The sequence below is a fragment of the Piliocolobus tephrosceles genome, chromosome 11 (assembly GCF_002776525.5).
Source record: "Piliocolobus tephrosceles isolate RC106 chromosome 11, ASM277652v3, whole genome shotgun sequence".
In the NCBI taxonomy this organism is placed as follows: Eukaryota; Metazoa; Chordata; class Mammalia; order Primates; family Cercopithecidae; genus Piliocolobus; species Piliocolobus tephrosceles.
The window spans coordinates 16,542,760-16,569,919 of NC_045444.1; the positions used below are offsets into that span (position 1 = coordinate 16,542,760).

The 27,160-nt window shown below is 44.7% G+C and overlaps 2 protein-coding genes across 6 annotated transcripts in view; one reads left to right on the forward strand and one right to left on the reverse strand.

Moving 5' to 3' along the window:
- The window catches only part of GPR39 (G protein-coupled receptor 39), a 240,398-nt gene extending 227,963 nt beyond the window's left edge, over window positions 1–12,435 (forward strand). The window contains exon 2 of the mRNA XM_023195908.1: window positions 10,985–12,435. Coding sequence (XP_023051676.1) covers window positions 10,985–11,493 — 509 coding nt within the window. The 3' untranslated portion in view covers window positions 11,494–12,435. The remainder of the gene's footprint in view (window positions 1–10,984) is intronic.
- The window catches only part of LYPD1 (LY6/PLAUR domain containing 1), a 32,043-nt gene continuing 15,620 nt past the window's right edge, over window positions 10,738–27,160 (reverse strand). For 4 of the 5 annotated variants that reach the window (XM_023195913.2, XM_023195911.2, XM_023195912.2 and 1 more), the window contains one exon: window positions 10,738–12,160. In XM_023195913.2, the coding sequence (XP_023051681.1) occupies window positions 11,925–12,160 (236 nt within the window). In that variant the 3' untranslated portion in view covers window positions 10,738–11,924. The remainder of the gene's footprint in view (window positions 12,161–27,160) is intronic. The other variant, XM_023195909.2, reaches the window with a different exon arrangement.

Below are 27,160 nucleotides of genomic sequence, written 5' to 3' on the forward strand. Positions count from 1 at the left end.
GATGGTGGTGGAAGCAGTGTTGGTGGTAGAGGTGGAGGTGATGGTGGTGGGGGTGGCAGTAGTGGCGGTGGTGTTGGTGTTTGTGGATAGAGGTGATGATGATGGTGGCCATAGTAGGAGCAGTGGTATGGTGATAGAGGTGGAGGTAGGAAAGGTGGTGGTGATGGTGATGGTACTGGTAGAGGTGGAGATGATTCCAGAGGTGACATGGTCATAACTGACAGTGGCTCTTTTCTGACAGCAGTCACTGTGGTCAGCACTATCCCTCCAGTGTCTCCTTTGATCCTCACAGCCAGCAGATAATGTTATCTCCATTTGCAGATCAGAAGTCCGCGGAGTCTGAATTTTAGAGAGGAAGGCTGAGCATCTTCATGCTGGGTGGAATTCCTTGGAGGTGTCCAAGGAATCCTTTGTCGGGAAATCTGTGGTAGGCATAGGGAGAGAGGGGAGTCAATACTGGCCATGTTCATGTTTTGTCCTTCCCAAATTCCTTCCTGTGACAACCCAGTTGTACCCAGATGGAAATTGAGGGTTATAATTGTCAGATTTTTTTCCCTGAGGCCACACAGCATAGAGTGTCAAAATGGCCTCCATGCTTCTGCACACATCCTTCTAAGTACTTTATTATTTGTCTACACATTTCCTTCTTTGGCAGCAGACCCCAGCCTTATGCTCTAGGTCTTGTCCTGCAGCTTCTCTGACAAGGGTGAACTATTTTGGCATAAGTGAACGTCCTCTGATATGTCTTTGGTAAATGGAGTTTTCTGTGTCCTGCTACACCCGTTGACCTGCGTATGTACTCTGTACCCCATAGGGCCATCTTAGAAAGAAACAGACAAAAAATGAGTTTTTAGTATAGAGAACTCAGGATTAATCAGCAGCAAAGGGAGCTTCAGGTTAAAGTCGCCTGCCTTTTGAAGGTAGTTGTCAGAATCCAAGACTCCTCAACCTCTGTCTAGTTCTCCTTTAGGGCTGAGGGTGCTGGTCTTGTTTGGATGAGAAAGTGATCCCTTCTCTCCATTCTCCTCTCCTTTTCTTCCTCTAAGTACAGAGATGGAAATGAGCCAGGCACTAGGCCCCACGCTTGGAGGGCTAATACTGACCTCTTTGGACAGAGAAGCTGGCTTCAAATGGATTCCATAGACCTTTACGAGAGCCCCTCACCTGGAACTCTCTTTCCCTCCTGCAAACATTTATTGAGCAGCTACTTATATAAAAGTTTTCTGTTATGCTTTGAGAATACCACAGTGAAGATGGAGCATCTTGCCCTCCTTGAATTTCTGGTCTAGTTTACACTGCAGTGTTATGAGGATGTGGGTGGGAACGAAAATTCTTGGTGAACTCATGGAAGGGAACTTGATGTAGACTTGTGAAGTCAAGGAAGGCTCCCTGGAAGGAGTGACATGTAAGCAGAAACTTCTGGACTAAGTGTGGGCAATTGGTGTGAGAGGAATAGGGAGGAAGGAAGAGAGAAGGAGGAAAAGCAGGGGATGGAGGAGGGTGTGGTCTCAGTAAAAGAGCAACATGTGCAGAGGCATGAAGGCTAAAGAAAAGAGATGGGGGAGGGAGTCTAGCAGGTCATGGGGGCTGGGGCATAGAAGAGTGCCAGCCTATGCTGTGGACTGTACTGTGTCCCTCTCAAGTCATATGTTGAAGCCCTAACCCCAAATCTGACTGTATTTGGAGATGAGGCTTTTAGGAGCTGTTTAAGTTTAGTTGAGGTCATAAGGTGGGACCCTGAATAGGACGAGGGAACATAAAAGAACAAGGAAGAGAGTTTCTCCCCACCTCTATGCCCTTACTTCTGCCATGTGGGGGAATGCAGAGAGATGGTGGTTATCTGCAAGTCAGGAAGACAGCCCTCACCCAGCACCAAATCAGCTGACACATTGATCTGGGACTTCCCAGCCTCTACAACCAGGAGGAATAAATTTCTGTTGTTTATCCCATTCAGTCTGCAGTATTTTGTTATGGCAGCCTGAGTTGATGAGTACACCCCATCTCTGGATGAGGGTGGACAGAAACTGCTTTCCTGCCTTTAGTCCTTGTTGCTAATTCTGTAGCAGTAACAAGAAGTGTTAGCTGGTGTCTGGTTTTACCTTTGGGTGACCTAGGTCAATATTATCTCCTAGCTCACACCTCATTCTCTCTTCTGGGCCGGGTCAGCTGTAAAAAAGACTCCCCTGGAGGAAACTCTTAGCTCTGTGCTCCACCCATGCTGGGCCTCCCCAGGCTGGGTTGAAAGCCCAGGCCCTGGCTAGCCACTCCTCTGCCTCAGTCACAGGCTTTGGGGGCTGGCCCTACCAGGGTCTGGGAGCCCACTCAGTGACTTCAGGAAAGGAGACAGTGGGAAAGCAGGGTCTGTAGGCATGCTTGTTTTTCTCCACACTCCTGAAATGCCCACGCAGCAGAGGCTTGGCTGAGTGCACTGGCTGGCTTCATCTGAGGACTGCATGATGTCACCAGGCTCTAAAGGGAGCTGGGCCAGTGCAGACAGCACCTGCCTGGGAAGCCCCATGTTTGGACTCATGGGCTGTGTGAATTTGGGCACTTCATTCCCCTTTTCTGGAGATTCTGCTAGCTCATCAGTAGACTAAACTCTGAGGTCTTTTCAGTGCCAGCATTCTAGAGTTTTAATTCTCTACTATTTATAGGGAGCTGAATTCTATTAAAAGTGCAGCCTTTCAGCTGTTAATCAGTGTTTATAAGTGGCGTGGCTAGTGCCCGTGTGGTATGCATCGACTCGCTGTTTTGGTTGCCCCAGCTGCAAGCGTCTGCATTACATGCTCTGCAGCTTCCCCGGTGGGCTTGGAGGACGTCATGCCCCTCATTATCACCACCCACTCCTGTGCTGTGCGTTACTGGGGAAGAAGCATTTGGCTTCACCTGCCAGGCTGAGAGATAGCTACAGGTTTATGTAGCTACACCACATTTGAGGACTTACTATCAGCGGATTGAGAATAGATTGCGTAGAAAGTCACACAGCTACTTACAGTTGAGATCTACATAGCAAAATATTTATTTAGCAGATTCCAGGTGATCATTTATCACATATCATAAAGGTACAGGAGCACTAAACCACAACGATGACCCTAAATGCCATTTACTTTGAGTGCAAGTGTCTGTCCTACAGTTTCCAGACAGGAGGGTTTATTTTAGAAATATGTGTTTGTTATGGTAGTGATTGATAGTTTTTTCTTCTTGTACTGAAGCTTGTAGAGCAGAATGAAATAGCTGTAATGCTTAGCAAATTGCAGCCCATTTGGAATCTGGCTTCTGTGGCACATTTCAGAGGCCTCTGTCCTCAACGTGGTAGATGGAGTTGCACTGGAGAGAGGGTTCTTTCCTGGGCTCCATCAAACGGCTGGAACAAGGATGAAACATCAAACCTTCTGTCTTCATGGACAGAGGCAGCCATCTGCGGCATTTACATCATTTTGAAGTTGTGGCCTGTGCCTTTCTAAAACCAAATCCCAACAGTTCTTCTGTCTTCGCCTATAGGAAATTCCTCAATAGGACCGAGGGCGTAAACAAAGACCTCCGAGCTGCAGGTCACTGGAAAAGTGATTGCAAGGTTTCCAGGAAAGTCCTAGCTTGGAGTTAGACCATGTCAGAGGACATGGTACCCGGATTTAGCTCTCAGGGAAGGTGCAGTCAGTCCGTGGTCAACTGCATCCCATCCATGCAGCTCCCAGTGCCTCTCTGCCTCCTTTGACAAACTCGGCAACGGGTGGAGACTGCCTTCTCTGCCACCTCCCTGTTAGCTATTAAGGAACTTGCTTGCAGCTGACCCAATTGCCTTCTCAAGATGATCCGAATAAATAATGGGAGGGGAGAGGTGTGGGCTGGGAATGGCTGTGCATGGCTTGATTTGTGGTGATCTTGAACAAAGATGGGTAGGGAGCAAGAGGGAAAAAGTGGAAAAGAGATGCCACTGCTTTACATACTGGAGAAACATGTACAGAAAGAGGAGAAATGGAAGCCAAAAAGGAAAGGTGGGGAAAAACAAGAGGGAGGGAAAGGAAAAAGGAGACGGAGAAAGGAGACAGGATGGGGAAGGGCTGTGCGTGGAAGTGAGTGGGACTGCCAGGACAGTTGCCTAGGAGTGGAACCAGAGGGAGGGAGTTTGTAGCTACCGTCTGTTCTGACTGTAGACACTGATGAAAACATGATGCTTCAAAGGCTTCAGTGACAGTGCTAGGGCCCCTACCAGTGCCCACTGAGCCAGGGGCTCCATCTCAATGTATGCTTCTCTTAGACCAGTGTTCTCCAACTTGTGTGAGCAGCCGAGTCAACAGAGGGCTTGTTTACCCCAGATCATGGGCCTCACCCTCAGAGTCTCTGGTTCAGGAGATCTGGGTTGGAGCCTGAGAATTTGCCTGTCTAAGAAGTTCCCAGGTGGTGCTGATGCTGCTGTTCCAGGGAACCCTCCTTTGAGAACTCTGTCTCAGCAGTTAAAGACTAAATCAAGGTTGGTGCTGATTTGGAGGCCTTAGGTCAGACAAGGTCAGTGAGTGAGATCAACATCTCAGCTGGCTTGCAGAAGCAGATTGCAAACACTAACATCATATAAATTGAGAAAGTGCTAAAATCTTTTATTGGATGTATTTGTCTCTTTCTGGCTCTTCGTTCAACTAACCATATGCTTGCTTTCCACTGGTAACTGCTATTTAAATGTCAGTTGACAAGCAGATGCTCCTCACCCTACTACATGCAAGTTAATTTATTGTCCACAAAGCCTGATGGAGTGCTCCCTTAACCATGCTGGTTTCCCACTGTCCCCGCCCACTCCTTTGTTGCAACCATACTGAGCCTTGCAGCTCACAGAAGGTAAGCTGCCTTTGTGTTTCTCCATCCCCTGCTCATGCCGTGTCTCTGCTGGTGATGCCCTTTCCCAGGCTCTTATTCTCCTTAACTGTCCGTGTGAATGTTCTTGCCTGTGGGAATGTTCATCCAGCTCTTCTTGTTGCTGCAGTGCTGTTTGGCTCAGACCATTCTCCTAGCCCTTAGATAAACCAGGCTGTGGCCACTTTGTCCAGCTCAGTTTTGTGTCATCAGTACCTAGGACAGGATCCTTAATAGGCCCCAGCCATCAAGAAGCAATTGCCAACTAAATAAGCAAAATACAGAGAACTTGAATCGGGGGATAAGAGGGGGCTGGGGGCTGGTGGGGAGGTGGAGATGTCTAACCCTGCTCACTAGGGTCAGGATTAGAGAGAAATTGAAAAATACAGGCAGGAACAGGCAGGAGGAAGGCAGAGCAGGCATAATAATCCCAGAAATCCTGAATCATCATCAACATACCCCTGCATCCTCAAGACTTCAATGATTCTGTAAAATGGGACTCCAACAGTAGGCAGAAAAGTTAGTATTTGGAATTTATTTAAATTACACAAAATATCTTTGCTTGGGAGGCGATCAACTTTCCAGAAATTTTGTGCTTAATGAGAGGTAAGTATCCATTTTTAGTTGGTACTTATGTAAGATGGATGGACGGATGAATGGATAGAAGAGAGATGATAGACAGATGGAGTCATTGTAGGCTAGGTCACCAAGTCATGACCTGAAGTAATATTTTGTTTTAATCTTCTTTGGCTCCTTTGGGCTGGGACTTTACCTTCCTTTGGCAGGAAACATGTTCTCCAGAGTTTTGCCAAATGCCTGTCCTTGGAGGACCTGGTTCTAAAACTGAAGCAAGACAGTGCATAGAAAATGTGTTGTATAGACCTGCCACTTGCTGCATCCCATGCTGTGAATGGTCAGCGCTTGAGTCTAAGGCTGGAAAAAAACCCTAAAATTGCAGTTAAAAAAATGGACTTGCTTAACACTCGAGGGTAGAATCCAGTGTTCTAAGTAGTATGGCCACCCTGACCCCAGGAGATCTTGGGCAAATCACTTAACCTCAGTTTGCCCATGTGTAAGACAAGGGAGTTACAAGGCTGGTCTCAAGGTCTCCTCTTGCTCTCCTGCTCTCTAATGACTCTAAGATGGAATTCTGGGGAACACACTAGAAGTTACTTTGACTTTAAAGGTTAGAGGGGAGAAAATAGAGCAAGGTGTCAGATACATCAATGCCACCCTGTCCCAGGCCGCAGAGCTGAATGCACTTCTTAAGATGAAACCAAGCAGACTGCCTCTAATGCTGTTGAAATGTCAGCCTTCAGTTCAGGGTGGCGGTAGACATCTGCATTACTTCTGTTTTTTAAACAACGTTACTCTGCCAAGAATGAATCTGTGTCATCATCTAATGGCTCTTGTCATTTTAGTGTAGTGATCAAGGAGGAAAAATGAAAGTACTTTATGTGGAAAACCAGATAAGGTATTTCATAACCCAGAGTGCAAGGCTGTCTGGAGTGTAATACAGATCTATCAGGAATTCAGTTAAAACAGTTTACCTGCTTTACATGAGTGGGTTCAGTTCACTGATCTTCATTCAAGTTCACGCTCAAGTTACTTAACTGTGGTCTGTACATTACACCACACCGACCAAAGAATTACAGAGTTTCTCCAGGTCTAATATACAAATCCATATTGATTGCAGCCAACCATGCATTCAGTCAAATCTTCAATACACTCTATTAGGGCGTGAGTAAGACATAAAGCTTTGTCTTAGCCACAGGGTAGCTGGGCTAGAGTTGAACCAATCGTAAACTGCCAGAATAGAAAGTTACTTTGGGATGCAGTATGTATTCTCAACAGTGTATCATCTAGAACAGCAAACTTTTTTTTAATGTAAAAATAAGCAATTACTTGTCATTATAAAATGACAAATTTTACAAGGGGGCAAATTTGGTTTTCTTCCCCTGAGAGGCTCACCTCCGTTACAGTGCTCACTGGCACATACCTCACATTTGTCATCGGCTGTACCTCTATGCCTAATGCTCCATTTTCCTAGAGCAAAACTGTCTTTCAAAACACAGGAAGAAAAGCGCCAGCCATTTTTCCCACCTCCAGTTGAGGTAGGGGAAGTTTATCCCAACAGCCCTGCCAAGTAGTTGGCATGATCTGCATTATCCTAGGATAGCTAGGCAGAGTTTAGAATGAGAAATGCAAAATACATCCTTGTGCTTTCAGGATTATTTAGGTTTTAAATGATTTAGAGTTCCCTTCTATGGAAGGCTTTCTAGGAAAAGACTGGCTAAACCTGTTTCTCACTATAGCTGAGAATGCATGCTCAGAAATTTAATTCAGCATTGGTTGCATTGTAGTGTAATAAATACAGGCTATGTGGGAGCTTTCTTGGTTTGATATGACTGTCTGGGATGTGGTTGTTAAAGGGACGGTTGGGGGAATGGGAAAAGGGAGAGTCTTGCTACTCTGGGGAGGGGCTACGAAGGATTCTTCCAGTGGATGTCCAATACTGTAGACACTAGCCACGTGTGTCTGTTCCCAACTGAGGCATACTGTATGAGTAAAAGCTATACTGGGTTTCAATGACTTAGTGTTAAAAAATGTAAGACATTTCATCAATAATTTTTACATTGATTGCATGTTGAAATTACCTGTGAAATAATTTGGGTGTGTATCAGATTAAATAGTATTAAAATTGATTTCACCCACCTCTTTTTCTCTTTGAATGTGTCTCCTAGAAAATTTAAAACTACATATATGGCTCACATTCTATATTTTCAGTGGACAGCACTGTACTGTATCCATTTTACATGGTGGACTTGTGGTGTTTACTTTCTTGCTTGTGTTTCTGGATTTTTCAAGCTGAAAGTATGAAGAGCAGACAATATTGTGTTTTGGGAAAAAATATATAGCATGGATTTTGGAGTCTGGCAAGGATGGGTCCTAGCTATTGCACTTGGGCAACTAACTTTCTCTGAGCCTACAGTCCCTCATTTGTTAAATTAAGAGAATAACTACTTTCACCTCACCAGGTCAAAGCTCTCCAGGTTGTTGTCAGGAGTGAGAAATGCATGGGAAATTAGCAGAGTGCTTAGCACAGAAACTGGCATAGGAAAAACTCAGTAATAAATATTCTGCATTTTTGTAGGTTGTATCAAAACACCCATCTGGTGCACAATGTGAAAATCTGTCTCCATTTCTAATTCAGGTCTTTGTCGCTCTTGTTCTACAAGTTTGTCCTTGCTATTATATCTACCTACTTTTATGCCCAGAAAACCGAACTTCCCCATCTTTGCCTCATCATTGCGACTCTGAGTTGGTTTGTTGTTAGATTTGTTCACGCTGAGCTTCTTCCCACTTAGTTACTTTAGCTCATTTTTGACTTCAGAGCAGGAATTTTATCCTGGCTACAAACCACGCCACAACTATCTATCCCTGCCCTTTGCCTTGTACCTGGAGGCTGCGTCTTGCTTTTTACTGAACTCTGCTGCTTTTGATGGGATGATCAGCAAAGGACAATTGTCACCAGACCAGTGCATGTGGGAAGCTGTCAGAAGAGTAAGGGTCATATAAATAAGAGATCAAGAGAACGAGGAGCAAAGACAGGACAGAAGAAAAGCGATGTTATCATTCTCTCCCCTTGTTTCACAAGCCTGCCTTCTCTTCTCACTGCCTTTGTCTGTTGGCTTTAAAAGCTGTGCTATGTTCAGCTCGTGGTTAGTACAAGGTGTTTCTCGTCGCCTTTCTAGATTCTCACCGCCTGAAGTACAACCTCCCACGGTATAGCACCGTTCAGATCTAAAATGGCACTCAATTTCCATATTCTGGCCAATAACTCCTCAGATGAAGATGGTTGTAGATGTTCTCTGAAATACAGTGACAGGGAAGAGGAAAAAAAATATGCAAACTTTGTCAAAATATGTGGCTTCCTCAGGTATGGTCTTTTTCCTAGTTCCTTCAGAATTAATGAGATGAGCCTCTCAGTCAGAGCTGGATGAGATGCAAACAAGGAGCAGGAACTTAAGATAAATTTGGAATAGCACAGGTGGCTGGGGGCACCTGTACTCCTCAAATAAGTGGGGGGGGGAAAAGTCCCTGATTTCTTACTCATTTTTTTAAAATCAGAAATACGTTTTGTTGTTGTTGTTCCTATCCAGCACCTGTAACTAGGTGATTCAGAATAAACTCTTGAATTAAGGTGGTATTTTTTTCACCATTTTTTCATCAGATCAATATGTTACCTCACCTATTGTAGTTTTAGATTTACTGTATGTTCTCAGGATAGCAAACTCAAAGAAAAAAATAAACAAATTGGTTTATATTTCAAAGTTTAGACTGGGAGTTGACAGGAGAAACCTGTGGAAATTAACGAAGGAGGAGTTTCCAAGGCTTTCCTTGCTCACATATGGATTTGTGGAGGATTTGAACACAGCTAGGATCCCCTCCAACAGCAGGCAACGAATACCCAGGCCAGTGCATACAGGAGGCTCAATTCTGGATGTGTGAATGTGGCCGTTTGTTCCTGGAGCATTTATTGGCTTATCGAGACAGAATTTTACTCTGTCAGCCAGGCTAGAGTGCAGTGGCACATTCATGTCTCACTGTAGCCTTGACCTCCCGGGCTCAAGTGATCCTCCCACCTCAGCCCCACAAGTATCTGAGACCAGAGGTGTGTATGTACCACCATGCCTGGTTAAGTTTTTCTATTTTTTTTTTTTTTTTTTGTAGAGATGGGGTCTTGCTATGTTGCCTAGGTGGGTCTCAAACTTCTAGGCTTAAGTGATTCTTCTGCCTTGGCCTCCCAAAGTGCTGAGATATCAGGCATGTACCACCATGTCTGGCCCCCATTTATTAAAAAAAATTTACCATGGGTCATAGGCAGGAAGCATTCATCGCCAACTGTCTGTCACTTCCCTATGGTTTCCTAGAAAATCAGAGGATTGAAAATGTGAGTAAATGTTTCTTACTACGATTGAAATAGAGGAAGGAAGCATTTCTGAAAATGCAAATCCTGCTTTAACATAGCAGTTCTCTACAGGGGAATTTATTCTGGGTGTCTTGGCTTCTTACAAAAAGAGCAAATGCTCCGCAGATACCCTGATCTTCCTTTTTTCTTTCTTTTTTTGTCACTGTAGCTAAACTCTCAAGAAACCTGTGATTTCAGTTGTTTGTGGTCTGTGTAGCATCTTTATCGCTGTCAGAATTGCAGAACTAGTGGTGGTTGCATAAGTTGGAATACAAACATGTGGACATGCAAACAAATGTACATGCAGTAAACATTTGATCTACAGAAGGGGCCTTGGCGTGGTCTCTTCTCTAGGGCCTGATTTCTTCTGGGCTGCTGACAGCACAGCTCAGAGCTGCCAAGGAAGGGAACATGTTACGGCTGAACTTGAAGGAAGTTTTATATTTGCCATCTCTGAATAATCCATCTCTGAATAATTCTTTTTCCCCACGAGGGTGGAAGAGATGATGAATCTAAAAGTGTCTGAAAGAAACACATGTGCTGTTGCAGATAAGAGCATCATGGTTATAGGTGTGCATACCTAGCATGTATATGTCCAGAAAACATTCTTGGTGACAGGCTATTCCTGATTTTGCCTCCCTGAAACCGAATGCAAAACCGGTGTAATTAAACATGCTGCTTTGTTGCCAAAGGGACACTACTTCCATTAGATTTAAAAATATCACTAGGATCGTCTTTGTGCGGACATCCTTTAAAATACAAACATTGCTTTATCTAATGCAGCTATACTGCATGTATACATCTTTTTCTTTAAGACAAAAAGACAAAACTAGATTTATGGATAGCATAAAATGCTTTCTGGATACACAAACACCAATGAAAACATTTTAAAAAAATTAACAGACATCAACCGGTATAAATACACTGTCTAAAGTATTTAATGGTCTTTAACACAGTCAACTCCCCCGGGTTTGAAACAGTGTTAAATTCTCTTTCGCTTGTGGCAAAAGCTGTCAAGTCTGACACTGAAAAAATTGGTACCATTTCCTGGCCAGTAAGCACAGAACAGAGGGGCTAAATATTTTATGGTTTTATTTATTTATTTACTGTGTTCTCATGCTGTATTTTTCTCTTTTCTGTCTCTCCCTCCTGCTCGTGTCTGCCCAGGGCTGATTGTTGTGACATTGGCCGTATGCTGGATGCCCAACCAGATTCGGAGGATCATGGCTGCAGCCAAACCCAAGCACGACTGGACGAGGTCCTACTTCCGGGCGTACATGATCCTCCTCCCCTTCTCAGACACGTTCTTCTACCTCAGCTCGGTCATCAACCCGCTCCTGTACACGGTGTCCTCGCAGCAGTTTCGGCGGGTGTTCGTGCAGGTGCTGTGCTGCCGCCTGTCGCTGCTGCACGCCAACCACGAGAAGCGCCTGCGCGCCCACGCGCACTCCTCCACGGACAGCGCCCGCTTTGTGCAGCGCCCGCTGCTCTTCGTCGCTTCTTGGCGCCAGTCCTCTGCAAGGAGAACTAAGAAGGTTTTCTTAAGCACTTTTCAGAGTGAGGCCGAACCCCAGTCTCAGTCCCAGCCATTGAGTCTCAAGTCACTAGAGCCCAACTCAGGCGCGAAACCAGCCAATTCTGCTGCAGAGAATGGCTTTCAGGAGCATGAAGTTTGAATGTCAAGCGAGGGAGCCTTCAGTGGGAACCGGCCCTCCTCCCCCAAGAAAACGTCCCCCTCTCTCTGCAGTCTCAAACGATGGCCCCATCGGGGATGGAATGGACACTGGAGGCTTTGCAAAAGGCAGATGCCCACCTCAGTGACTTCTAAGGGCTGACTCTGCCGGCATGGCCTTGACTCTGGTTACACAGACATGGGGGTGAACTTTCACTCCACCTCCTTCCTTGAAGTACATACTGAAAATTCAGCCAGACGACTGAATTTATTCAGAATGCTTTACACTGCCTCATTATTTGCACAGGAACAAAGAACATGGACTCCCGCTCCCCACCCAGAATAAGAGGACACCCAGAAGAAACTCAGGGAGGTGGGGGGTTGGGGGCGAGGGCTGGAAGAACAATGCAGGAGGGGGTGACATCTCCTTCAGCTTCAGCAGTGTGCGGAGAAGAGGGCTAATTTGAGGAGCAGGATTGTGGTGAGGAGCCCTGGCCTGAGGGCCGAGGCAGAACTTCCCCTTTTCTTGGGCCTTGGCCCGTTGCAAAGAGGGGTGTTGCAGCAGCTGATGCACACTGAGTTCAGTTTCCCCGGCGAGCAGAAGGACTGGTACCCGGCGGAGGCGATGAGACAAGCCGCTGATGATGCACAGGATTTGCGGTACATGATCCCTGCAACACAGACCCAAAGGAGCTGAGTTAATGTGCACTGGCAAAAAGGGTACCTGTCCCTCTCTGTCCAAATCCAAATGGACGGCTCTTCTTTACTCCTCCCCCAGCCCAGAAACTTGGTGAGGGCCAGGGAGGTGCTTCTGATTATCTCACTGATACTCAAAACACACAAGATAGATGGTGAAAGAGACAGGCACTATTTCATTAGTTTTAACCAAACTGTTCCAAAAGCTATTTGAGATGCCAATACCAGTGAATAAAGAGCTGTTAAAATGCAGGTCTGTGTAAGTCAGAGTTCACATTGTGTACAAGAGTTTTCTAGATCTTATCTCTGTTATTGCATTATAAACAGCCACAGAGGGATGGCTCTCAACTATGTGTTGATGAAATCCTGGGGTTCTGTGAAGACAGACCAAATCCCCAAGGAGAATAAATATATTCCTACTGAAGGGGCACCGGGCTGTGTGTCCCTCACAGTCTTAATTCTCAGACGCTCTGCCCTCAGGACACATGGCCATCTGCCAAGCCAGCACCACGCAGCTAGCACTCAGTGATACACGCTGGGTGCAAAAAGGAGCTTCCCAAGACGACTTTGGGGGGGGGGGGGGGGGGGGGGGCCCCGGGGGGGGGGGGGGGGCGCGCTGTCTCAAGGAGCATGTGTGGCCTGTCAAGCTGCAGTATAGTCATCAAATTAGGGTGTCTTAATCATTTGATTTCTTAAAGGTGGAAGTTTACTCAATTCAAATAATACTAGCTGAACTTATTTAAGGGCTTTCCTGTCTCCCAGGCACTATTCAGACAGCTGTAGTGTGTCAGCTTCTTCACTACCCCAAGCAACCCTACGAGGGAGGCCCTCATGATCACTACCATTTTACAGCTGCGAAGCCTCAGGGCCAGAAAGATTTAGTAACTTGCCCGAGGTCACAGGAAGTGGAGCAGCTGGGATTTGAAGCCAGCATTCTGGCTCCATGCTGTCAAAACTGTGTTACTGTATAGCAGCAAATTGGATTACCAATTAACCACAAAAATGGTGGGGATATTTTAGGGGGAGGGGGCTTTACTCTGAAGATAGCTCTTGTTGTGTGGGTATGTATGTGTTTTATTAAAAAAAAAAAAAAAGTCTTGCTCTGTTGCCCAGGCTGTAATGCAGTGGCGCCATCTCGGCTCACTGCAAGCTCCGCCTCCCAGGTTCACACCATTCTCCTGCCTCAGCCTCCCGGGTAGCTGGGACTACAGACACCCACCACCACATCGGCTAATTTGTATTTTTTTAGTAGAGATGGGGTTTCACCGCGTTAGCCAGGATGGTCTCGATCTCCTGACCTCGTGATCTGCCCACCTCGGCCTCCCAAAGTGCTGGATTACAGGCGTGAGCCACTGCACCCGGCCATATATGTGGCTATTTTATATTAATGAATTACTTTTTTTGGACAGATAATATTTAATACTAAAGCTGACTTAGAATTCAGGTCTTAATCCTGTTTGCTGCCTTGCACAGCGGAAGGATATAGCATCCTACTAGTAACCGGGTCTCCTTACCCACTCATTTCCTGCAGATGTGGTATTGGTTTTGGCTCCCTCCTCCTTGAGAACTGCCACTTTGGGTGCTGTAGAAACAGTGAAGAACGAAACTGCCTAGAACTTCCAAGCGGGAGGTAAAGAAGTACTTTAGATTTACCTGAAAACGTGCAATTTTATGTCATGTTTCCCCCTCTAACTGCATGTTTATAGGGACTGCTTTTCTAAGACCATGATAAAATCCTGGAAGGTGGCTGCTCTGGTAAGATAAAGCCGAGCTACCGAGGATGCCTATATCTATGTATGGGAGGCACTGTTTGATTTCTAAGGAATACACTTCAGGGCATTGCCCATTTATAGATTTCCCATAGTCTCTAACATTTGCCATCCATGGCCCTTTTTAGGAAATCATTCTACTCTTTTTATTCCTAAGTATGAAAAACACTAACTGGCATTTATTTGCCACTTCCTCTACAATGAAGTTTTTTTTCTTTAAGTGAATTTTTAAACTTAAAAAAAAAATTTACTGAATATATTTTTCTCTTTAAAAAAAGTCAGTAGTGTGAAAACGGCCCTTGAGTACCCCTGCCAGTTCCAGGCCTTCCACCGTGTTCCCCTGGAGGCAGATGCTGTCATCAGTGTGGCATGCCTTCTTCCAGGCTGGTTTCTGTACATTTACATATATGCCCATGGAGAAATAAAGCCTGTGTGTTGGCACACATTTGTTAACAGTGTCACATCCTATATGCTACTCTGCAATTTGCATTTTTATTCAGTGACATGGCTGGGAGCTTATTTTTAAGGCGAACTTTGCAAGGTTAAGGATCAGTGATGAGGTAGGTTAGTTGGATACATAGTGTATGTCATTATGAAGAGATGGACTAACAGAGCCATAATCTTGACAGCTGCTGAGACCCTCATATGTCATTAATCAGAAACCATTTATCTTCATAAGTGGCACCATCTCTGCTCACTGAAAGTTCAGCCTCCTGGGTTCACGCCCGGGAGAGGTACAAGCTCTCAAGTTGGTGGTTCATGAACTGAGGGCACCACAATGAGGTTTTCTGAAGGGGAAGGTTGACAGCTCCATAAGAAAAGGGGCATTTATTAGATGCTCCAAGAGGGAAGAAAGAAAGACACACCTGAGGTCAGATAGGTGTGTCCATTGCCAGGATGGCCGCTCCAGGCCAGGCACCCTGAGGAGGCCCAAGGGCCATCAGACTTCTAGGCATGAGGGCCATGAGGCTTAGGGTAGCTGTGCGCTCCTATGAGCCTCCCTTGCTTAAGGTCTAAGTCTGGAAACTAGCACAAGAGATGCTTTGGGTGAGACTGGATGTGATTAAAGAGGTTTCTAACCAGATGAAAGGAAATGTGGACCCAGGCATCAAGGTAAGTGACAGGCAACTGGCTGGTGTCGGGGTATGGAGGAGCTGACTTTGGAGACATTCAAGAAGAAAAAGTATGCTAGTTCTGAACTGGACAGTGGTAGAGGAAGCAGGTAGGAGCTGTTGCGCTAATAGAAATTGGGAAATTTGAGATTAAAGAGGGCTTTCAGAAAACAAAGGCATTTTACTTATCCTTTTGATGAAAATTCATGTGGTGGAAATAACACGGTGCCTCCTTTGAGAGAGGTGGGATGGGGCTGAGTGGTGAGGCTGGGGCAGAGGGACTGATATTTGGAAAGGCTGATGTTTGCAGTCTGCAAAGAAGTGGAAATAAGCCACCTCTCCCACAGCTTCAGATAAAGAAAAACTGTCCAGGTTCATTGTAGGCACTTCAGCGGGCAGGCTGGCATGGGAACGGAGGTCCAGGGACACACGGGGATGGTTTTGGGGAAGGCTGAGAGCTGCCCTGTAAGGAACACGTGATTGAATACCACACAGGCTGCTAGGTAGCTTTAAGAAAATGCCCCTGGGGTTTAGACACAATGGCTGCCTGCACTGATGCAACTGGTGAAGAAAGCCACAGGAGAGACTCAGAGGCACCAAGGAAGAGGGGGGTGTAGAATAAAGACTCACACTGGAAGGAAATAAGGAATGCTGCCAGGCGGGGAGGGCCCAGTGAGGACTTAGAACTCCTGAACAGTTCCATCATTCACGTGCTTAGGATAAATTCCAGGTAGATCTAAGATTTAAATGTTGGGGGGAAAGAAACCCACAAAAGTACTAAACGACACTTTGGAACCTTGGGAGTTTTATGTAAGAGTTGTAAAAGTTATTCTATGACACAGCACCCAGAAGCCATTACAGAAAATACTGAAAAATTACACCATACACATATACACACAAACTCTGCCTAATAAAATCCCTATACGTAGGATAAAAGAACAAGTGAAATATTTGAAAAAATAATTGTAATTCCAATCACAAAGCAGATTTCCTTAATATGTAAAAAAGTCCTAGAAATCTGTAAGGAATAAATAATAAATCAGTAAGGAATAAATAACTCATTAGAAAAATAGAGAAAGCAAATGAACAGACAGTTCACAGAAAAAGAAACAGAGCTTTGAAACACAGGAAAAGAGACCCTCTCATATCATAAGAAGAATGCAAATTACAACTACACTGAGATGTCACTATTTATCACTTGGGCAGAGATTTAAAAGTTTATTATAAACACCGTGTTCACGAGTCTTAGAAAAAGGCCCTTTCCCACATTGTTGGTTAGGAGGGTAAATAGGTATAATTTCCATGAAGACAATGTGGCAATAGCTATCAACATTGCAAATGCATGTACTCTGTGACCTGCAATTCCACTTTTATGTATGTATCCTACAGACTTTATTCACACACATACAAAATGTACACAAGGTTATTCATGGGAGAGTATAGTGTCATGGCAAAAGTATAGACCATCACTCTATCCATCACCAGGGAACTGGTAAAATTCCAGAGTCTTATCTGCACAATGCAATTCCACAAAGCCACAGAAGAAGATACTGAGTTTAAAACAAAGCAAAGTATGTCTGGACAGTTCCTTCCTTCGTTTTCTCTCCCTCCCTTCTTCTTCTTTTTTTTTTTTTTTTTTTTAAAGAGTCTCTAACTATGCTTCAGATGCAGTTTTAAGAGCTTTATGACTATTAACTCATTTAATGTTTGTAGTAACTCTAGCAGTAATCCTCATTTTGCAAGTGGGGAAACTGAGGCAAAAATAGGGCATGTAATTTGCTTAGGGGCCATTCAGGTAATATGTAGTGGAGCTGGGATTTAAGCCCAGGAGATCTGGATTTATAATCTATACTTTTTTTTTTTGAGACGGAGTCTCGCTCTGTCGCCCAGACTGGAGTGCAGTAGCTGGATCTCAGCTCACTACAAGCTCCGCCTCCCGGGTTTACGCCATTCTCCTGCCTCAGCCTTCCGAGTACCTGGGACTACAGGCGCCCGCCACCTCGCCTGGCTAGTTTTTTTTTGGTATTTTTTAGTAGAGACGGGTGGGCTCGATCTCTTGACTTCGTGATCCGCCCGTCTCGGCCTCCCAAAGTACTGGGATTACAGGCTTGAGGCACCGCGCCCGGCCTGTAATCTATACTCTTAACCATTATACTACACTGCCTACCGTGCTATAACATGCATCCATTGCGGAAAATAAAAATTACACACATTTTGCATGCATATGCATAAAAACTTACGGAAGAATACACAAAAAAGATAATATTGGTTGTCTCTGGTGTGAGATTCTACGTGGCCACAGGAGAGGAGTGGGAAAAAACTTTTGACCCTTTCTTACCATTTAAAATCAGAACCATGAGAGTAAAGTATCATTTTTAAAATGACGTAAATAAACACCCCCAGTGAACCATCCTCAAATGGCTTCCTTCTCAGTGTAGTACAAGTTCCTTCCTAGCTGTGTCCACCAGAGGGCTCTAGGGAATGACACTCTGAAGAAAAGAGCCACCAGGAGCTGCCCCAAAGCCCAAGTCTCAGGGTCACAGGGCAGGGGTACTTGTGCCTGTGGTTCTCTCTGCTTTTCCTTTAACCCAGACCCCATGAGATCAGGTCTGAGCCTGAGGGAGGAGGAGCTGTGAGTAAAACAAGGGCCCTGTCATGGACTGCTGGTGGGAGCGGAGACTGGCATAAGGGCAGTCAGAAGGATCCATAATTCAAAATGTACAAATCCAACAGTACCATTCCTCACCATGTACCTTCAAACCAAAACACACTTTCACATCCTTAATAGGAAAAAGGTACATTTATACTATACATGGTAAGCAGCAGTTAAAGAAAAGTACAGAGCTCTATTCTGATCTGGAAGGTTCTCAATGAGAGTTCCAGAATGATAGTTAAGTATACCATTTAAGAAAGAAACCACAAAGCAATACAATACGTGCTCCAGTGCTGTGTCTGCAGGGGGTTGTCTGTGCACACACCTAAGTGTGTGAGTTGCCATCTCTAAGTCATACCACGGCAGGAGGTCCAGAGGCAATGCACCAAACAGTGTGGTCCCTTTAGGGCTGGGTGGTAGTCAGGAACCACTTTTAATTGTTTGACAGGGGTCCACAACACGATGACACATCTCTGAAACATGAGATGGGTTTGGCAAAGAACACCACGGTTCAGCACAACTGCAGCAGCAACATGGGCAGTAAGGGATGGCTGGGTTCTAGCTGGACATGGGCCCGGTTTCCCTGAACCCTCATGGCTGGCCTCAGAAACCACCACTGCCGGGTTAGGGTAGGAGAAGGTTATGACCAAGAACAGGGGAGGGACACCATTTGGAGACTTCCCCAAAGAGATGAGAGATGCTTCCTTTCTTCCCTGCATGATTTTTCTCTTAATCGCTTCTAATACACTACATATTTTACTAATGTGTCTTTATTAATAGAATGTAAGCTCCAGCAATCAGAACAGTGCCTGGCACATAACGACACAAGTATTTACCAAAGGAATCAATGAGTAAATGAAGGGAGGAAAAGGAGACGACGACAGAAGGAAAGCGGGTTATTAGAAGGAGATCCGGAGGTGCTTTTCTGACTGATTTTGAGTAGGACTTTATCCCTAGGCTAGTGTCGCCTGGGTAACAGAGGTTACATAAAGCTACAATTCACCTCCAGGCCTTGGTTGACAAAGGCAGAACCGTGAGAGGCTCTGATCTTAGTTAACACAGATGCAGACCCAGAGCTAGAAGGCTCCACTGGTGGATGAAGGGCTGTCCATCAAACGTGGCTCGGATAATCCCAGCTTGGACCAGCTCCCAGCCGCTCCACCCTGCAGGGGCAGAGATGTGTCCTGCCAAGGCCAAGTCATTTCTCACGGCTCTAATCCACAGACCAGGAGTGTGCCCGTGGAACACACCACCCACTATCACCAAATTAATCAAGCCACCCAGCGTTTAAAACTTTAATCCTCTTTAAGTCTTTAGAGAGGTGATGGCCTCGGGGGGCTCTCGGATTGAGATGGGTGGCTATGCATGCTTGCTTTAAAAACACCACAAATTGTTCTCCCTGAGGAAGTCATTCGTATTAATCTGCCTTATTTATTTGGATGTGAATGATGGGCATGCCAAGGAATGAAGGAAAGGATAAATAAAATACTGAGGTTCCTTCCCAGGCAGTTCATTCCACTGTAGCCATTGTACCTATTCCCTGGGACCCAAGAAATCAGACTATAAAGGAATTTATACTCTCAGGAGTTCTGTTGAAAAGGTCGATATGGAAATAAGGAAAAACAGACTGGATCCTCTGTATCCTACGCATTGAAATTAAATATCAATGTGGATTGAAATGCATCCAAATCAATGCCACAAAAATACTTCTGCGCCATTGTGTGTTCTCCCTGTTTTACAGACATTAGAAATGATCCTTCCATGTTAAATGGACTAATAGGAGTAAAGCCCCGGCGGGGGGGTTCTTTTGTTATGTATTATTTGATAACATGTATGTGAGTTATGAAGCACAGTCATAAAAGGAACACTTGTAAATCCTCCATCAGTCTAAGAACTAGAATTTCATCAACTGTTGTAATTGTTTTACAACAATCTCACAGTTTTGTACTCTTACCTTTCCCAAGAGTTAACTGCAATGATAATTTCATAATTTTTTTTAAAGAAGGTGATTGTAGAGTCAGATTTAAGACTTTAAGATTTCTGTTTTCACATGTCATGCTCCTTCTAATCATTTCGCTGAAAATGACTTTCCATGTCGTAAATGATACATATTTTGATTGGATTGGCTTTTAGGAGCCTTGTCCATACACAAGGTGGTACCTTAAGTATTACTAGAGAAGTTTCACAAAGGAAATTCTTAGTTCAGATTGTTGTCAAAACTCTGCTGTTTTCCCATTGTCTAAACTCTGCTGTTAGTAACTCCCCAAATATCAGTCGCTAGAAAGTCTTTGTATCCCTAACACTTAGAATAATGCTTGGAACTTGGTAAATGCTCAGCAAGTGTCCATTATATTTAATAATAAATGTCATAGAAAAACTTCAGATGATTGTTTCCATACCATTTAAGATCAATTTGACAATGTGAAGTGAAATATGTATGTGTGTGTATATATATAAAACACACACATATATATACACATATAAACACACGTATTTTTAAAGCTATGAATTATACGAAGCCTCTAGCAAGTGAATCAGATCCACGATGTGGGTTGGTTCATGGAGCATTTTCTGACTCATGCCCTTCATTCATACAAGTAGTTGTGATTGAATTCATATACACCATGTCACTTAATTCAGAGGGGATGGTAATGTCAATAAAGACTGATTTGCTGACATTTAAAATTACTGACTCCGCTTTCCCCCACAGCTTTAAACACTCTGTCCTTGTTCCTCTTGGACTATATTTGGGCCACTTCTTAGCAGATGCATTAGTTTTGCATTCAGGTGGAAGAAGACCAGAGGCAAGCCAGGAGGTGAGGCAGAAGGAGGGAGGAAGAAAGAAGTTTTAGAAGCTGATGTGGATTCTGAATGGCCCCTGTCTTCCTCCTTGCAGCAAGCTCTTCATCAGGCACCTGGCTTGTTTTAGAGGGCTGAATTATTGATTACACGGGGGAAAGAAGAACGATGGTATTTTCTCTTTGTTTGAATCCAGTCCTTTCTGTTTGTTCCTAACACACAGCTGGGTCACCACAGCTTGAGTGGGCTGAATAAAAAACACCTGCAACAACCTTGCTAGCGGTAAGTCTGGCACAGCAGTGGTCTCAGCTTTGGAATTCCACATTACTGAGAGTTAAAACGTGGTTCCCGGGCCAGCATCCTGACCTAGAAGCCTGAAGGTTGACCTGTCTGGTGGCAGACAGGTACAAAAACTCTTTAGTGTACTGAATCACTGACGCGGTGCCATCCTTTTGGAAACAAGGCTTCTTCATCAAAGTTCTTTGCCACATACTTCACTAAAGGCAGTCCCTTGGTGAAGGTGCACCCAGGCCCCAGGGAGGCGCAGTGTTAGAACCCCACCAGGGAAGAAAGCTCAAGGGGGGCCTTCCAGGCATTCATTCCTTGCAGAAGAATTACCTGGGCATTCCTTAAATACACAGATTCCTGGAAGCACCTACAGGTGGATCTAACACTGGTCGCCTCAACTTCCAAATTATTGCACTGGGGAGGGAGAGAGCACATCCAGGCTGTAACTGTAAGTTTTAATTTATCCAAGGAGAAGTATTTTTTCTAACAGCAAAGATTTCATTATACATTACAACCTGGTTCCCGTTCTGTGGCTGGGACTTGGGGAAGCCTCCGAACACCCTCTGAGGATCCACTGCTAAGAAGAGGGAGAGATGAGTCCGTTTCCTCTTCATTGCTTCCCAGGCTCTGTCGTCTTCACACTCATTTCCTTTCTAACCCCATTGTCAAAGCTGACCTGTTCTATCAGCCCCCTTAGAGGACAGGCTTCCCCTATGTACCTGCCCTCCAAGGACTCAACTGTCAAGGGCATATCTGTTCGTTGTACACGATTGAGCTCACAGGTGGGGTGACCAGGTGAGAAGTCCAGGACACTCCTGCATGTGACATTGCTAGTTGGACTACTGCACACTAAGACGGTTTCCCCCCTTTGGCCCTTTAATATCCCACTGGGGTGGCTTTTCATGTTCAAAATCTATAGTGTATACGGTACATTTCTATTCCAAGGGTGGGCACACTTTTTCTGTGAAGGACTAGACAGCAAAGATTTTGGTCTTTGTAAGCCAAAGGCTCTGTCAGAATCCAATATCTGGATTTTTGATACTGTATGATAGAAGCAGCCATGGACAGTACATAAACAAATGGGTGTGGCTATTGCACTAAAACTTTATTTACAGAAAAACACTTTATTAGTCTGCATAGGCTGGCATACCAAAATACCACAGACTGTGTGGCTTAAACAACAGAAATGAATTTTCTCATGGTTCGGGAGACTGCAAGTTAAAAATCGAGGTTCCAGGAAATTTGGTTTCTGGTGAAGGCTCTCTTCCTAGCTTGTGGGTGACCCCTTCTGTCTGTGTCCTCACATGGCCTTTCCTCTGTGTGTGCACAGAGAGCGAGCTCCCCCCTCTATCCAGGTGAATCTCCCTATTTTATAAAGACCCTGTTCCCATCAGGCCAGGGCCTTGTTCTCATGACCTCATCTAACCTTAATTATCTCCCAAGGCCCCCCCTCCAAATACCATCACATTGGGGATTAGGACTGCAATCCATGAATTGTGGACACAACTCAATCATAGCACAGACAGTGGGCCACATTTGGCCCAGGGCTGTAGCTTGCTGACCTCTCTTCTATCAAAATCTGATCACCTTTACATTATGAAATCGACCCTTTCCACCCAATCTTTCCTCTGCAGTTACACGAGAAAAGCCACCACAGTTCAGAACATTTGCTTTTGGAAGAATATCAAAAAGGGTCTCTAAGTTCCACGTATGTCAAGGCTACTCTATCAAAGGCCTTTGCTAGTTTTATAGGATTTGTAGACTCTTATCTCCATATTTGAAAATGTATTAAAATGGAACTGTCTCAGCTGGGCATGGTGGCTCACGCTTATAATCCCTGCACTTTGGGAGGCCGAGGTGAGCAGATCATGATGTCAGGAATTTGAGACCAGCCTGGCCAACATAATGAAACCCTGTCTCTACTGAAAATATGAAAATCAGCTGGGTGTGGTGGTGGCCCCCTATGTTCCCAGCTACTCCGGAGGCTGAGGCAGGAGAATAGCTTGAACCTGGGAGACAGAGGTTGTAGTGAGCCATAATCATGCCAATGCATTCCAGCCTGGGCAACACAGCAAGACTCAAAACAAAACAAAACAAAAACTGTCTCTACAGAAAGCCTGCCCTTCATAGCAGACCCAACCCTGCAGCTGGCTTGGAATCCACAGTAATGGAGAGAGGGGCTACATTCTAGCAGGGGACACAGCTCAGTTTGAGGGAAAACCAGGAAAAGAGAGGCGAAGCTGGAGCCACTACCTGAGGGCTGTTTCCAGTGTGGGTGGGATACAGGCCCCCTGAGTAAAACTAGCATTTAGGTGTTTTAGGTGCTGTTCTCTTTTTTGTTTGTTTGTTTTTTGTTTGTTTGTTTGTTTTTTTTTTTTGAGACGGAGTCTTGCTCTGTCGCCCAGGCTGGAGTGCAGTGGCCGGATCTCAGCTCACTGCAAGCTCCGCCTCCCGGGTTTACGCCATTCTCCTGCCTCAGCCTCCCGAGTAGCTGGGACTACAGGCGCCCGCCACCTCGCCCGGCTAGTTTTTTTGCATTGTTTTAGTAGAGACGGGGTTTCACCGTGTTAGCCAGGATGGTCTCGATCTCCTGACCTCGTGATCCGCCCGTCTCGGCCTCCCAAAGTGCTGGGATTACAGGCTTGAGCCACCGCGCCCGGCTGGTGCTGTTCTCTTTAAAGCCAAAACCCTGTAGGGAAACCTGCACCCTCTCCACACCACACTGAGGTTCTGTGTCAGCATGGCTGCCTTTAGGAGTGCCTCCAACATAAACCAGAGCCACCTGTTTTTTGTAAACGGAAACTCTCAAATGAAAGCTGCAGCAGGTCTTATTTCCTGTGATGTCCTCATTTTAACCATGGTAAGTCTAGAGTGTTGGTTGGGCTCCATCGTTCTCTTATTTTCTGCTTTTAAGGAGCAGAGGAGCCTTTTGGTGCAGAGGATCAATGCTGATGTTGTAGCTTTTTCCCTCTCTGGGCTTAATCATAATTTTCTAGCTGTAGTTTCAGAAATGTTATGGTTTTATACATCTTCTTAAAAACATAATACTTGACAATGAGAAGAAAGAATTATCACTGATTCTGTTGCTTTTAGAAATACCATTTTCAAATAAAAATTCATTGCCAAACAGATAATCTAGGAATTGAAATGGCCATGTCACTTACTAAGTTCTTCCTTTGATATATTATTTCTTGACCTGCTGAAACAACCACTTTAGGCTCATAAATTCCATTCATAGTTGGCAAATCCATATGATATTTGGTCATAAAGTAAGCAATGGAAGTTTCAATAATGAACTGAAATTGTTAATAGCTTTACCATGAAGATGATCTGAGGAGAATAACTGACAATGTTGGAATGTAAAGAAATGTGCTTAAAGATGAGGGTCTTCTACTAACTTCTTTCACCAAGCTCTGCTTCCAGAAGCCATGATCCTCTCCTTTAATGGCCTTATCATTAAGTAGATCCTCATCTACTTAATGGGATGGAGGAAACTAAAGAAGCTCATGTCCATATTTCATTCTAATTCTGAAATAATTCCTTGCCTTGGAGAAAAAACATGAACCCTGGAGTCTAACAGACCTAGACTGGAATTCTCCCTGAGCCACTTTATTGGATAATACACTTCACTTCTGTAAGCCTCAGTTTGCCTTTTTGAACCAATGATCCAGTGGATAAAGCTGGAGCTTTTGGTTGGACTTTCCAACTTCCCAGTGGACAGAGCTGGAGCAATTTGAGCAAGAAAACAAATAATGATAGTATTGGATTATAACCCCCTCCAATAAGGTAAATACCCATGAGTTCATGCTGACATACATAAATGAGTAAATATGTGCAGAAGACACAGATTTTTCTTACGGAAGGATTCCAGTTAATAAATGCAGAAGGAATGAGGGAAACAGAAATTAAGATTAGAACACCATGGTAATAACTGATGTGGGAGAGATCCACCAACAGACACTGAAATTATTGACTAAAGTTGGAGAAGAAACAGTGTATTTAAATAGTTTCAAAGTATCTTCTTCAAGTTATTTATTAATTACAAAGGAAAACATAGTAAACAGTGGAAAAACCTAGCAGATACTATCTGAATCAAGTGATCAAAGTTAATATCACCAGTAGTAAGACATTGACAGCATGCACCCCTTGCTACAGTGCACTGGGAAGGGTGCATCTCTTCTGAGGATTCTTGTCAAAAACGCAAAACCTCTATTTGATCATGAGAAAACAGCAGACAATCCCAAACTGAGGGACAGTGTACAAAAATCCAGACCAGTCCTCTTCGAAAGTGTCAAGATCACAAAAGACATGGAAAGAACGATGCACTGTCAGAGGTTAGAGGAGAAGGAGACATGACAATGAAATGCAATGTGGGATCCCTGATAGGATCTTGGAAGAAAAAAAGGTAAAACTGTGGGAATCTTAAAACAAAGCATGGTTTCATTAACAGTACTACGCCAATGTTAATTTCCTAGCCTTGACCATCGTACTATGGTTATGCAGGTTGTTAACACTAGCCAAAGATGGGGGAAGGATATGTAGAAACTGCACTATTTTTGCAGCTTTTCTACAAGTCTCAATTTATTTCCACATACAACATTTCTTAAAAAGACGTTGGTATAAGCTGGGCGTGGTGGCGCTTGCCTGTGGTCCCAGCTACTCAGGAGGCTTAAGTGGGATGATTATTTGAGCCTGGGAGGCAGGGGTTGCAGTGTGCTGAAATTGTTCCACTGCACTCCAGCCTGGGTGACAGAGTGGGACCCTGTCTCAAAAAAAAAAAAAAAAAAAAAAAAAGGTATGAATGTGGGAAAAATCTAGATGTTCTTTCTGTGCTACACATACCCCCAACAAACGCAGTGAAATATGCTTGGCCACTCTCATGCTGATGAGTAATAGGGTGAGTGTATAGTCTGTGTGTAGGTGACAGACATAGCCCCAACCATCCATGCTATTAACTGCTTAACTCTTGCCTCAAAGGGCTTGGAGGCTCCTGAAATTACTGGTTTTCATTGTGATGGGAAGAGAACATTACTGAAGGAGTGTTTTTTCTTCAGTCTCAAGGTCCATCCATGTAAAAGGAACTCAATTAGTGTGACTCCTGGCTTCTTTCCCTTTTTATTTTTATTCATTTATTTAATTAATTAATTTATTTATGAGACAGAGTCTCACTCTGTTGCCCAGGCTGGAGTGCAGTGGCACAATCTCGGCTCAATGGAACCTCCACCGCCCAGGTTCAAGTGATTCTCCTGCCTCAGCCTCCCAAGTAGCCGGGACTACAGGCACCTGCCACCACACCTGGCTAATTTTTTTGTATTTTTAGTAGAGATGGGGTTTCACCATGTTAGCCGGGATGGTCTCCATCTCCTGACCTCGTGATCCGCCTGCCTCGGTCTCCCAACATGCGGGGATTACAGGTGTGAGCTACCGATCCCGGCCGGCCTCTCTCTCCCTTTTTAATTCTCTCTGCCCTAAGGGAGGTAGAGTGACATGTCTGATGGGTAAATACGCTGCTTATCCCGTTCCTGTTCCTTCTTGAAAGTGAGTGACTCATAGCAAACAGGTATTCTGCCCTGCTTCTCAGGTCAAGAAACTACCCGTATCTGGCCTTTTCTGTGGCTGGGTCAACCAGCTGATTTAGAGATGCCAATTTGAAAGCTCATTTGAGCCCCGTCCCCAGGTTATTCCCTCCAACTTAGCCTTTTTCAGTAACAATGGTGATATTTCAGGCCTCATCTGCCTTGTTCCTTGTTTTATTTCTTAATTTGCTTAGAATCTGGGTGAGAAAGAAGGTTGAGAACCATTGGGCACTCATTAGACCCCAGTAGATGCCATTTGTCCCAGTTTAGAACTTAATTCTAAAAATTCTAAAGCCATGATTCTCTGGGGGGTTGAGAAACACTTTATTTTATTGTATTTTATTTTATTTTATTTTATTTTTGTGACAGAGTCTTGCTCTGTCGCCCAGGCTAGAGCCATCTCCGCTCACTACAAGCCCTGCCTCCTGGGTTCAAGCCATTCTCTTGCCTCAGCCTCCTGAGTAGCTGGGACTACAGGTGCCTGCCACCACACCTGAGTAATTTTTTGTGTTTTTAGTAGAGAAGGGGTTTCACAGTGTTAGCCAGGATGGTCACGATCTCCCGACCTCGTCATCCACCCGCCTCAGCCGCCCAAAGTGCTCGGGTTATAGGCGTGAGCCACCGTGCCCGGCAGAGAAGCATTTTCTAAACTAATCTTCTCCTATAAACAGCCCCTGGACCTTGAGGATCATAAACGGTCATCATTTAACATTTTTTTCTGCTAGAGGTGTTGAGCCTCTTAGTTGTATTGAGACCAAAAGGAGATCTGTCACGTCCC